Source organism: Alligator mississippiensis, chromosome 9 (assembly GCF_030867095.1).
Source record: "Alligator mississippiensis isolate rAllMis1 chromosome 9, rAllMis1, whole genome shotgun sequence".
Taxonomy (NCBI): Eukaryota; Metazoa; Chordata; order Crocodylia; family Alligatoridae; genus Alligator; species Alligator mississippiensis.
The window spans coordinates 66,256,712-66,270,516 of NC_081832.1; the positions used below are offsets into that span (position 1 = coordinate 66,256,712).

Below are 13,805 nucleotides of genomic sequence, written 5' to 3' on the forward strand. Positions count from 1 at the left end.
AATCGAAATCAGAGACAGCCCATTTCACACAGCCCTACTATCTACAAAATTCCTGATTCAAATGTACCAGGTCGTGACAAGGTCAGTGGCTGCGTCTACATGAGACGCTGACTGAGCAGTCATTACTAAGTACTAAGAGACATTAATAAGTACTAAGTGACTGCGCAGTAACAAGAGTTACTGTGCAATCATGCCAAGGAATGGCTTTTTGTGACATGGACTGCACAGGAGCTCATGACTACTGTGCAGTAACATTGCATCATGCTTCCTGCCACACACTACTTACACCGTAGTCACGGATACTGCACAGTCAGTGCCCCATACAGACACGGCCAGTAGTAAGCAAATAATTTCCGTGTCACAGATTTTTAAAGCCAGAAGGAACAGTTATAGCCATTGAATGTCTTGCGAGACACAGGCCCTTGAACTTTATTTCCTGAAACTTCTGAACTCAAGAACAATAGCCTATGATTAAAAGGCAGCACATATTTTAGAAAGACATTACATTTTTATTTAAAAATGTTGACAATGATGGAAAATCCATTACCTTACCTATGTTTTTTAATGGTTAAATTGTCCTTAAATGTTAAGCATTTGCACTTCTTTCCATTTTGAATTAGTCTAGATTTAGTTTCCAGCTGTTCAATAAAATTTTGTTTTTGTCTCCTAGATTTAAACCCCATCTACAATTAGAGATATCCCCATATAAGTACTCCACAGTCAAGGCTCTTCAATCTTTTTTTTTTTTTTTGAGAAGCCAAGTATATTGAATCCTTTACGACACTGCAATTAAGGTTCTCCAAAATCTGATTCATTCTTAGGGTTCTCTGAAGCACTTCTACTCTTTCCCCAATATCTATTTTGTAGAATGAGCACCAGAAAAAAAGGACAGCAGGTGCATCTACATGTGCAATGTGTTTACACATGCACCTTGGACCACAACACGTTGAGCCAGTTTGGAGCAGCTCTGGCTGGCAGGGGACCCAGGGGGTCAGCTTAATGTACTGCTAAGAGGCTGGCTAAGGCATGGGGGTTCTTCAGAGTGGGACCAGTCAGCAGGTCCCATCAGCATCTACATGTGCATTGCTGCACAGTAAATAATACCATCACAAGACAGTATTTGTATTTACTACTAACCTACAGCAGCATTTATTAGTTTACTGCGACCTAATAGGGTTGCACATGTAGATGCAGAGACTTTACTGCAAAGCTAATTAGGCAGGTCTGCAGTAAATGTCTTGTGTAGACGTGCCCAGCTTATACTAACACTCTCACTCCCAACAGCTGTTTACCTCATTAAAAATCCACGACCAAAAACAACGCTGATTAGCTTTTCTTCGAAGTGTCAGCTAAGACGCCAAAATGTGAATAAGCCTGGAACATATATCTAGCTTATCACCTTTACAGCTGATCTCTTCCAGGCCAAAGTGGCCCTATCTGTAGCTATTCAGTACACAATCATCAACCCAATACCTCTTACAGATGCGAAGAAATAATTTATGAGAAAAAAGAACTAAATCTCATTTTTAGCTTGTTCACAGTAACTTTAAGAACCAGGCATTCCAATGCAGCACAAGTTATCTGTTAATGCAGCAGGAACCTGAAACGCAGCATTGTTCCAAGTAAAACAAACATTCCTTTTCCATCTCTGTTCCTTGAAAGGATTACGTGCTAGTAACTTGGCTACTAGGATCGCGAAAGAACTGCATGGAGAAGAGCTTGTCAGGTGATTGGCTCTGCACAATTAAGAGGGATGCAGGTGATCTGGAGTTCATGCTCATGTTCATGAGAGAATTATCACTTTGATGGTTGATAAAACAGGTGCACTCAGTTCTTCATTCACATACAAAGCCTTTGAGGGTCTGTGGTGAAGGCATAATGGGAGTGCTGGAATGGGTGGATGCAACAGGTGGGAAAGGCACAGACTAGTCAGGAAAAGAGCTGATAAAATAACGCCATGGGAGGAAAAAAAAACAACTGTCCATTTACACTGGAGTGTTTGCTGTCTCTGGGACTGGAGGTCAGGACCCATGGACTCTATACTCCACCCTTTGAGAAATACTGGACAAAAATGACATAGGCCAAGGTTTTCAAAAGAGCCCCTGTTTATGGGTATCAACTTTGGAATCAGAACATGCCTGATCTTCAGAGCTCACATGGGTTTCTAATGCATTTACACTGTAGCTTCTAAAAATCTAAAAATCACAAGGATGCTCCCCCATTCTTGGCTTTTAATGAGGCAGAGAAGCCAAAATGTTTACAGTGGGCATGTCTACACATTGCCCTAAAGCGATGTAGTGTTCACATGTGTCTACACATGATCACCAGCTACACTGCCATAGCAGCACACTCCCCAGTTATAGTATGCCACTATGACAATGTAGCGGCAAAATCTAACAGTGCAATGTGTACACGGTTCAGTAACCACCCATACTGCACCGTGCTTTAGTATTTCCAAAAGCAAGTACTAAAACATGGCGCTGTAGCAATGTTGCCACATGGCGACACGTAGACACACCCAGGAGGTGTAAATGATCATCTTGTTAAGTGATATGAAGTACAAGGGACTTTCAAACCTTTGTACAAAGGAGTCAACTGCTAAACAATAGTTGTACTAGTAGCAGATGAATGGTGTTGAAACTTTAAGCTGCAGGAGTGCATGCTTTCAGTGCACAGCTATTTTAATACAGCCTAATTTCAGTTCCTTGGGCTAAAATCTAGGGGACTAGAGAATCTCAAACTCCCCATCAGTATAGCATTTCAGAGGTATAAGGCCTTATCCTGCTATAAGATCTCTCTCTTTCTCCTTCGGTGACCTCAGTAAGTGACAATCATCTCCTGTGGCGTGAGAAGTGAGCTCCATCCATTGTGGTAAAAAAACCCTCATGCGCAGATTAAGGAAGTGCAACCTCCCAACACAACCACTGCTCTGCTGTTTAACATACTTACGCTTCTCATTGGCCTGGGCGGTGTGGAAGAGCGTTAAGGGTCTCTCGCTGCAGGAGGGAGGCTTCGAATCTGTGCTCTTCTTACGAGATAACAGCAGCTGCGAGTTTGGCGGTGCCGTCTCTGGCACAGTGTTAAATATCTATAAATAAAACGAGGGTTCTTTAAATGGTCACATGTTGCAATGAAGTGTGGGTGGAGGGGGACTCCATTACAGCAGAGAAACAGCCCTGAGAAACCAACAACTTGGCAAGTTACCTTTTTTAGGGTATAGAAAATGAGATTATAACATTCAGCTCCCCACCCAAACCGCCCACCTTACCTCTGTTCCTCACCAAAGCCACTTTGTTAATTAGTAAAAATGAACATTTTAATAGCTTTGTAACCCACTTAAGAGACCATGAATGACACCGAGGAGCTAACTGCAGGGAAAAAAAAGACAAATGATAGTAAAACCAAATGCCTATCTATATGTATATATTTCCATACGGTGCAGCTGTTCCCCATAGGCTGGCAGTTCTCAGGGCCCAGTGATGTAAACCAGCTTGTGAAATTCTTTGCAACTCCCAGCCACAGCTGTCTGTAAACCGAGCGATCACATTCTTCCTAAGGGGAATGGAATTTTTAAGCAGGATAAACCTTAACAGAAGCATTATTTCCCCCTTTGTTATTTATTGTTTCTTTTCTTTAACCCAAGGTTCACACAGCGCTAGTGTTTCCTGAAAGCCATTCTTTGAAGGGTTCCCCTAGCAAAATTGTATTAAACACATACTTTAGTGCCTTTTCCTACTCTAACCCTCTGAGCCCAAGACTTCAAAACCAGTAGTTGTGCTGGGAAGTAAGGTTGCTCAGTATGAAGGCTGTAGTTTGCCAAAAGGAAAATAGCATTTCAGAGACATCTCTCCCCCACATATACTCCCATAAATGCAAAGTACTCAACCAGAACACATAGCCATTAGCTATTTCTGAGGTGTCCAATTTCTTGCAGAAAGTTATAACATTTTGTCTGCCAGCTCCTATGAATAATTGCCAGAAACTCCTTGCTTTGTTTCATGTAACAACACAACGTCCCCTCCACTATGTCCCCTCCACAAAAATAAATGCAAAAGCAGGGAGCCTTTAATCAACTACTTTTAATATTGCATCTCTTTCTCAAAAGCATGAATAAGCAGGTTCAATGATAAATGCTAGTGCTTATGCCCCTTGGAAAAGTGATGTTTTGTTGTTTTAAGCGAATTGTACACTCGGGAATAAGCCTTATTGCAAATCCTTCTTGCCTGGTATAATTCAGAAATTGTGACCATAGTCATACTTCCTTTGAAAGAGCAGAGATGGTTGCACTTTCGGTGCCCCATGATTCAACCTGATCTTTTGAACAAACATTTTAATTTAAGCATCACATTGACTTGGGTTTAAAAAACAACAACAAAAAAGAAAAAAGATCTATTTCTGACTGTAACATAGTCCAGAGGAAATCAAACAACAGCAGCTTAACTGCATCAAGCCAACCAAACCCTCAGTGCCACATAATTCACAGCACTTCAGCCAAATCTCCTATCCGTTGATAGACGTTGCTAAAGCTGAGCTTCTGTATCTGAGGCTAATAATGGGGAAGAAACAGGAAACAGCGATGAATCATCACACAAAAAATTCTGTGAATATTCAGGGCCACTGATAAAGGCACTGATAAGTGAAAAGCTGTATTTGATTGTAAGTAGTTGAACATGTATTGGGTCATGTATTCTTAGTTCTTACTTTTAAAGATCTACCAATCCATCCTTCTTGCTTTATGTATCAGTTGAAGGAGTCCCAGTTCAAAGCCTTGCTCAGTTGTGCTACATACGTCTTTCTCACGCCAAATGGTCACATGTATCTGTGGTCACGTCACACTATGTCATTGTTACTCTCACGGTCTGAAAGATCAACCACCAACGGCTACTCAGGATCTTTCTGTCTCGCATCCGTTTCTTCTTGCGACTGACCCCTCAGGCACAGAACTGAAGCACTGGGGGAATGAACAAAGCAACCTTAAACGGGACTTTCCCCAAATCAACCTTCTAGGATCCCATGGCATTCTTTTAAATCTGGCTTCAGAAAGCTCATAATTCAGTTAGAAGCTTTGTTGGCAATACTTGCATAGGTTATCATGCTAAAGTACAAATCAGAGGCACAAGCAAGTAAGTTACACCAAAGCACTCACTTTCTTGCATGCTAGATCACCTGACCCACGAGAATGAAGTCCTTTTAAAACAGAGCGCTAGGCCGCAGGTCTGCTCCATTCCTCTTGATTTTAAAAAGCGCATGGGTAAATGTGTTTTATTTTTCTCATTTAGGAGTGCCCACCAATACAAAATTCAGCATGGGAGATGTATTGAGAAAAAAAACAATACAAACAAAAGCTTTTCAGGTTGTGTGTGATCATTACTCACATACATTTACAGAAGAACTCCCAGAGAGGGCAGCAGGGGGCAAAGACAGACATACATACACTTGCCGGCATATACATAACTTGCGACTAGACACTCTCAGCTGGAATCATGTGGTTTTAATTTCACTGGAACATCATTATAAAGAATTCTATTAAACTACACACTTTAGCGTCACATGCATGGTGAGCTATCAGCACCAATTGTGCCTTGCAGATCAAACTGCAATAGAAGCAACTTTTAACTGATCCTAAGGGCTGTACAAAGGGCAACATTGCCAACTGGGCACTGTGCTCATGACTTCACCAATGCAATTTTGCAAAATTAATGATCATTTTGCAGAAAAGACAGGCAAGGTTTCAGATGCTGTGTAAAGCTAAGCAACATCCTGTCTCAACATCTCCTTTCTATCCCTCCACCCCTAGCAGACTTTCAAGGGCTTCCAGTTCTTTCTAGTTTTATAGACTACGTTCTATTCACTGCTGTGACTCCAATTGTGCAAGGTTCAGTAAATATCCTCCCCCTTGGCCTCTCTGCTATGTTATAACCTTCTTTTATTAAGCCACAACTTCTTTTATTAACATCCTTTCCCCTTTTTATTTTCCCTGGTGTAGCCACTCCAAAGATTAAAGTGTTGCCGGCCCTGAAAAAGCCCTCGTCTCGCTTGCTCATGACAGTCATCATTTCTAGACAATCTGCAGCCCTTGGCAACAGCAGGATAATAGCCTAGTGAGCTGCCATTAATGATCACAGCTGAATCATGCAATTGTGCGTGTGCTTAATTTACTCAGCAGAGTCATAACTCTGACCGCCATGCAATTTTATAGTGACAATGTGACACCAAATCATGCTGAAACAGAAACACCAAAGTTTCCTCCAGTACAGCTTTTATCATTTATTTGCTTGTGTTTGCATTTTGAGAGCATTGATTCTGTCATATTTGGTTAGAGAAACTAAAGACAACCAATTCCAAACATGTCTATCCAGCAGACTGAAGAGGACAAGGAAGAGAACTCTACTAATGCTGTCCTTTCAATCCCAAGCGTATCAAGCTATTAAGATGAACGGTGTGACCAAGAAATGGAAACAATCTAGTGCTGTGCTAAGAATATTAAAAATTATTCTCTGTGTCACCTCTGAATAACTTGTAGCAGTTGAAGCTAAAATTAGTTGCTTGAATGGCGGGGTAGGGGGAGGGAATCAATAAATACCTAAGTTTAAGAAAATGCTGATGTCTGTTTTCTATCTCCCCTTCAGGCTTTGAAGATACAAAGAACTAGAAGATAAATAAATACTTTACATTTGACTTTGACATGGTATACTCAAGAAACTATACAGGTCTCTTTAAAAGGATATGAGGAAACACCACTGCAAGGTTTAAAAAAGGGACACCATTTCTCAACATGAAGACTAGAATAAGTTTGGTATAAAACCCTCCTCTCACCTCAGGCAGAGACAACCCAAGCATGGTGCGGGGCTCAGGGCAAGTCAGTCCATGCAGGGCCCCCGTCCCACTCCCCCACTCCAATCCCACCCGCCCCAGACCCAAAGAAGCTGCCGCAGCCATTGGCAGTGGGGGGAGGAGGGGAGAGGCGGGGGCTGGACTCAAAGCAAGTGGCGGTGATGTAGAGTCGCTACGACTGCTCTGCCCAGCTCTGCAGGGCCCCCCAAAGCGCAGGGCCCGGGGCAGTCGCCCTGATTAGCCACCCCCTAGGGACGACCCTGACCTCAGATGAAAGTTTTTAAACTCAGCACTAACTCAAATCCATTCTCCAGTGAGCACCATCTTAGGGCTAGATTCACAAAAGGACTTTTGGGTGACTAAGTACAAAATGGAGTGCTTCAAAACCCTTGCTCAACTGCTGCCTCACCCTTGGCATTTTTTCCCCATGTTTAATGTAAGATGCACCATTAGTCCTTGGATCAGAGCCTATAACACAGATATAGCTCACCTTCCCAGCTAAATACAGGCAGTCAAAAAGCCTGAGGCTGAATTGATTCAATCTGCAGGTTAGTCTAAACTGTGTAGATTAAACTGATAAGAAAATGAACAGACATTCACTTTTGATTCAAGAAATATAACCATACGCCAGCAGCGGCTCAGGCCAGAACTTTGAAAACAGTTTATGTGCACCAAACTTCAGATTTGAACTGGGTTCCAATCCGATTTCCAATATAGCATGGACAGATGTCTCCAGCTGGTATAGCCATTGTGCTGGAAGGGGAGGGGGGCAGATCAACCCCCCCCCCCCCCGGAGTGAGGGAGGGGGAAGGCATCGTCCAGCCAGGGTGGGTGCAGGATGGAGCTGTGGCTCGTGGGGGGAAGGTGGCTCTTGCCATTGCTTGCACCGGGGGGGGGAGGGATGTGCCCCCCGATCTGCATGGGGCAGGGCAGGCAGGCTGCAGCCACAGGCTGGAGCCAGGCTTTTCTTGCCAGGGGCTAGACTCAGAGCGGAGGCTACCGAGGGGGCTGCAGCCACCCCAAATTTTACCACAGCACCCTCCCAGCACTGCTGCCACCATGCTCCCGGTGCAGCCCCAGCTCTTCCTGGCTCAACCCCCACCTCCTGCCACACAGCAATAAGAGCCAGGGCTGTGTCAGGCACGCAGCAGCACTGAAAGGGAGCTGCCCCCCACCACCCCGATGAGCCACACCGCTAGCCTATGCCCCACACTGGAGTAGGCGGGGGTTGAGCTGGGAAGAACCAAGGCTGCACTGGGCCTGCAATGGCACTGGGAGAGAGCTACAGTGAAATTTGGGGTGGTTACAGTTCCCTCCATAGCTCCCGCCCCCAGCGAGAAGAGCCCAGCTCCAGCCCACCCACTCACCCCACGCAGATCCAGGGCTACACATCGTTGTCGTCCCCCTGCTCTCCTGGGGTGCAAGCCAACCCCCTGCAACAAGCCACACCTTTGGCCCATGCCCACCCCAGCTGGGCAGCACCTACTTCTGCCCCCTCCCTCACCATGGAAGGGTTGATCTGCCCCCCCCCACGCCCCTTCCCTCCATCTTCCCCTTCCAGCACAACGGACTTACCAGCTGGAGGCAGCTCTCCACACTGCCAGGCTCTGCTTCTCACAACCAGAGTGCTGCGCTGCAGCTGTGTGCACACACAGGCATTTATCAGCCAAATTATTGGGCTGATTTCCAATACAGTCAATTTTCTTTATATTGGTATCGGACTGACATATCGGTGCACCTCTACTTAAAATCCATTAAACAGAGAAGGGTTTCCCTAGATCTTGGTGATTCCACTAATAGTTAGATGTTTGTATAAAACAGGGGAGGCCAACCTGCCTCACGGGTGTGCCGCAAGCGGTTTGGACAGCCTCTGTGTGTGGCATGTGGCAGATCAAGGAGGGGACAGAAAACAGCAGCAGATAGGGCAGGAAGCAGAAAGCAAAGCAACAGGGTGGTCATGGAGCACACGGCAGGAAGCATAAAGCAGAGTAGTAGATCGGGCAGAGGAAGGGGATTGGAATGGCACTCATGGAAGGTTGGGGGCTAATTTGTGGCATGCCTGCCAGAAAGGTTGGCCCAATTGTGGGCTCACCCTGAACTAGCAAGTTGCAAGTGTAGCTCCCTATGCTCCCCTGGCGAGGAGCAGTTTCCAGATGGGAAATCACATGGTATCCTTCTCTATCTGGAAGTCCCATTCAGCACTTCCAGCTTCTGAAAAGACTTCCATGTGCTCCAAAGGCTGGGCACTGGCCACATGTTCAATTAAAGGCACAATAGTAACCAGCTACAAAGTTACTGCACATATTGTGTGCAATAACCATGTGGTTAATTCCGCATTTTATCACACCATTAACTGAATGAATGTTAATCATGTCTTAAGTGTAACGTCCGTCTGAAGCCTAAATGCCAGTAGAGGGCCATGAATTGTGAATGGAGGTAGTTCCCCCTCCTCCCTTGTCCCAAAGTGAAGCAACGATACCCTGCAGAGCTTAAGACACCCCTCTATCACCAGCAGTTCCTGCTGATTAGCTCAAGTGGCTACCCTTGTAGTATTCTGGATGTATATATGTCATTCTAAGGCACCAAAGTCTCTCTATGCATGGTAGAGGGAGCTCAGGTACCCAATTCAAGGCTGTACATTCCATGACAGAGGCCAGGCACCTAAAAGTTAAGTCTTATTGCACTTAGCATCATAAAACCTACATGCCTTCATTGATCTAATGCAACTCAATCCTATGCATTTGTCCATTTTCACAACAGCAAAAAGAACAATCTCCCCTCCTCAGCCACTAAGCAACTAGAGCATTGAAAAGGCACTTCTTTTTCCTATTAACATGCCATCTTCTCCACTTCTTCCCCATGTAGGCTTAATGGTCACATTAAAAACTACTCAGGGCAATAGTTCCTCACGTGAGAGAGAAATAGGGAAGAGGAAGTAATATCTAAGAGGAGTTGTAACCAGTGCTTGCAATGATGGATCCTGAACCAAATCCAGAAGGTTAGCTTATTTTCTCTGCATTTTTAAACTCAGGTTTTACACGATGCTTAACTCAATTGATTCCCCAAATGTCCCAAATCTGATGCACCATTCAGCATATCTGTCAGTCATCTGCAAAACCAGTATATGTGGAGTACCAAGTTTTTGTTTTGTTTTGTTTGCCTGATAGAAGTACAACTTGTTAGTGGTTATTGGTCTTTCCCAAAATAATTAATGATAACCAATATCTACTTGTCTGCAAAGATGTTGAAGCAGTCAGCCTTGAACTCACACTCTTTGAAGAATAAAATGCATTTGGGGCAGTTACACAAGTCATTTGCATACTAAATGGCCATGTATCAATGTCACCATTTTACAACAGCCTGACTGCAAATGTTCTTCTAGAGAAGGAAGATAGCAGAAAAGATGAGTTCTAGGGGAAAAAAAAATTAAACTCAGTATCCATTCCAATTCATTTGCTTCTCTACAGTTGTCATGTTCCAATATATTTCTTAATTTAAATTGATTTGAGCTAACAGAAGCTTTCCCAAGGGAGTTACTTAGGTAATTAGCAATATACAAGCCCACTGTGCCTGTATGTGCAATTACTCTGTATTGTTTTACACTGGTGACTCACATGTACTGATTAGGATTCAGAACATTCAGGAGAAAAATGTAATTGATTTGAATGGTTTCTGGCAATTGACAAATGTCTAGCATTAGGTTATATTCCCCTCAGGTAAGCAGAGTGCCTTGCTTGCTAATATTATTGTTTTCATTGCGTAACCAAAAACAAAAATAATTACTGATCACTTCTTCCAGTCTGAATAATAGCTAGTGGCCTCCTTGTATTGCAGTTTATCTGATCACTTGTACAAACTGTGAAGCATTTAATGAGGAATAGCCTGCTTTCTCTATGCACGTGTACACAGACATTATAATCCCTCTCCATTCTACTCTCTGTTTGGTCTCTTTTGATTTCACGGTGTGGAAAATAATTATATTGTCCCCAGAGAAGTAGTGGGAAGAGAGGAAGCTCGAGATACAGTAATGAAAATTCAGTGACTTCACTGATTAATCTGAACTTGTGCCCTTGCCACCAATAAATCTCTGGATTAATATAAGCCCTATGTGCGAGGTTCTTGTGATATATCTGCAGATCAATTGCAGTTTTTGAACTGCTGTCAGCAAAGTGGTAGTGGCTTGACAATTCCCAGAATGATTGGTAAATTACAACATACTATGGATTGCAAGAGTCTCCAATGCAGGCCACTAAATGCTATGTGTAATCAGAAAAGTTAAATCATTTCTGGAGATTTAACAAGTTTCCGAGTATTGCTTCCAAATTGTTGCTGGTATCATCAATAACACTGATAAACCGTGAATCTGATTTCAAAGCTGCAGGGACCCACCGTCCTTGAAAATCTCTGTATTGAGTCTCGCAGTTCTTGGGTCTGGCTCTTTATAATCACAGCTGTTACTGAGAATTGCTGTACTTTGGACTATTTCCCACATGCTGTGTTGTCACAAAACCTTTACTTTATAAAGGTCTTGGGTAACCATAATGAACATAACTTATATCTTATGAACACAGTACAGCTGGGGGATAGAGCAAGAAACTGGAGACCCTGGTCCCTGAGTGCCTTAAACAGCAGGTGAATTCAAGAGCTTTCTGTTCTTGGAAGCTGCTGCTTTAGGGGAAAGGAAAACCCCAGAACTATTTTCAGCACCGCCTTGTTATTCTTGTCAAGTCTTTGTATATGCCTCCAACTATTGTTAGCACAGGTCAACATTAAATCCCAGATTTAAAGTGACATTTGTCAAATGAGGGCAAACATCTCTCTCTAATCCAAGTGATTGTGTTGGGTCAGAGTCGGAACAAAATGCAGGGTTTAAGTCTGTGTGAAATGTAGGGTGATGGCAGGGAGGCTATGTGATGACATATGTATGTTTCTTTGTTTTTAGTTTTTATTCAAAAGCAGATATTGCAATGCACTGTATCATTTATGGAGTATACATGGAATATAAAATCTTAAAATAAAAGGGAAAATTTCCCCAACTGGAGGGGAAATTTACGCCAGTCCCCCAACAAAATAAGTAAATCCATTTAAATAAAGGGGAGGGAGTTAATAAACTAAAAGTTCTGCTTGTAAACAACTTAAGAAATTATGTTTTGTCGATTTAAAAACAACATTCCTTTAACCTGGCTGTGCCCTTTTCAAAAGTTAGTTATTTAAGGTCTTAACAACCAGCAATAATTTCTTTTTTTTTTTTTAAATGGTGACCTTGTTTCGTGAACCACTTACATAGTCCTATAAGCAAGCTGTTCCACCAACAGTCCTTGACTTTCCCAAAGACCGCTGCTCAGACCCGGGAAGGATAACTACTATTGCCTGGGGAAAATGTGCTGCTCTTAATTCCATCCCACCATCTAAGCAGAGGCTGTCTAATACCATAAATAGGATGTCTATTAAGCCTTCTGACAACTGTATAATGCCTTTTAAATGAGGAGTATGGCCCATATGAACAAAAAGACTTAAGCACCTGAATTCTATCTACATTCCACGAACATGGAGGAGTTTGAAAATCTCATCATTTCACTACGAGCTAGTCCACATCAAAAAGTACAAGACCATTCTGTGTGACCATCAGAATTGACTGCTACCATATCAACTGAACTGACTCATGTCTTAGACAAGTGTGTCGCATTTAAAGAGGCCACAATCTACTCATTCAAGCATCCATGAATTCTCAAACACTACAAGAAGTTTTACCAGAGATCAGAACTCCAATCAAGACAGAAGCAGACAGTGCAGAAATCTGGTATCAATTCCTTAAAGGATGCCCATCTGATGGAAGTCTGAGTTGGCATAGGGAGAGACCTAGTTCAGAGAGAATCAATCAATTGCTAAAGAGCTGTTTCTTTCAGGAGTTCAGAAGGAAGGGGCTTAATGATGCATGACTAAGAAAGGGCCTTATGTTACAGAAGGCTTTGTAACAAAACACTCTGGTGCTTGTGATGCAGATGTCAAAGCTAAAGAGCTCATGACTTTCACAGGCAAAGAAGAGGCTGTAAGTCAAGGACTCCCTGGCTAGGGACATTACACATAAACTGGTTTAAGTGATCAGAAACTGTTATAAATGTGTAACAGAACAGATGTTCAGTGCACATAAACCAGTTTGAAAATGGCTGAAATCAGTTTGAGATAAACCTGATTGAATGTAGTATCAGACTTAACTGATTTGGGTCAAACTGGATTATGCAATGGCTGTCCCAGACCCTTTGCTGGTTTAAGCTAAATCAGACACCCCCAGCATCCCGGCATGCATTCCGGGCTGGGCAGGGCTCTCTGCTCCACAGCAGGGCTGGCTCCCTGGCTGCAGCTCTGGCAGACACTTGCAGGCACAACAGCATTTGCCTGGCTTCCTTATGCTCTACCCCACCCACCCCTCACCACTTGCTGTTTAAGCAGAGATCCCTTCCTTCTCTCTCCCACAGCACAGACTGTAGCCAGCATGTGGTATGCTAGCTAATGCTGTGTAAGGCAGATAGGACAGTGTCCATCTAGGGCTTTTTGGAGGTAATCAACAGCTCAGATGTTAATGTCTCTGCATTCCTTCCTTTGGAAAAAGCTGTTTAACAAGAGCTTGTAATAAGCAAGGCCTTGTTTTCTGATGGGGTGTTAAATGCTGATAGCAGAGCTGATAAATGCTCTGTTATCAAGGGGGGGAACCCCTCCCTAACCACAGTGTCCTATGCAGGCCTGGGTTTCCCCTCAGCTCAGCCTTGTAGAAGCGAGGGGAGGGCTGCTCCAGTGCCCTCAGCTTCTAACCTAAGCCACTGCAGGCATGTGCCTGCATTTCTGGGATGTCTGTCTGGTTACAAAACTGATTTAGCCTAGCCACATTAGAATAACCTGCAAAGATTTAATCAATTGAGGCTCATGCTTTTTTTAATGTTTACCCCTAGCCCCAAAGACTATCCTGCTGTGAG

At 43.4% G+C, this 13,805-nt stretch overlaps 1 protein-coding gene across 1 annotated transcript in view; it reads right to left on the minus strand.

Annotated features, from left to right (window-relative positions):
- ARHGAP26 (Rho GTPase activating protein 26) overlaps positions 1 to 13,805 on the minus strand; it is a 343,672-nt gene that overhangs the window by 100,224 nt on the left and 229,643 nt on the right. Inside the window, exon 19 of the mRNA XM_014597613.3 lies at positions 2,950 to 3,088. Within this exon, the coding sequence (XP_014453099.1) occupies positions 2,950 to 3,088 (139 nt within the window). The remainder of the gene's footprint in view (positions 1 to 2,949; positions 3,089 to 13,805) is intronic.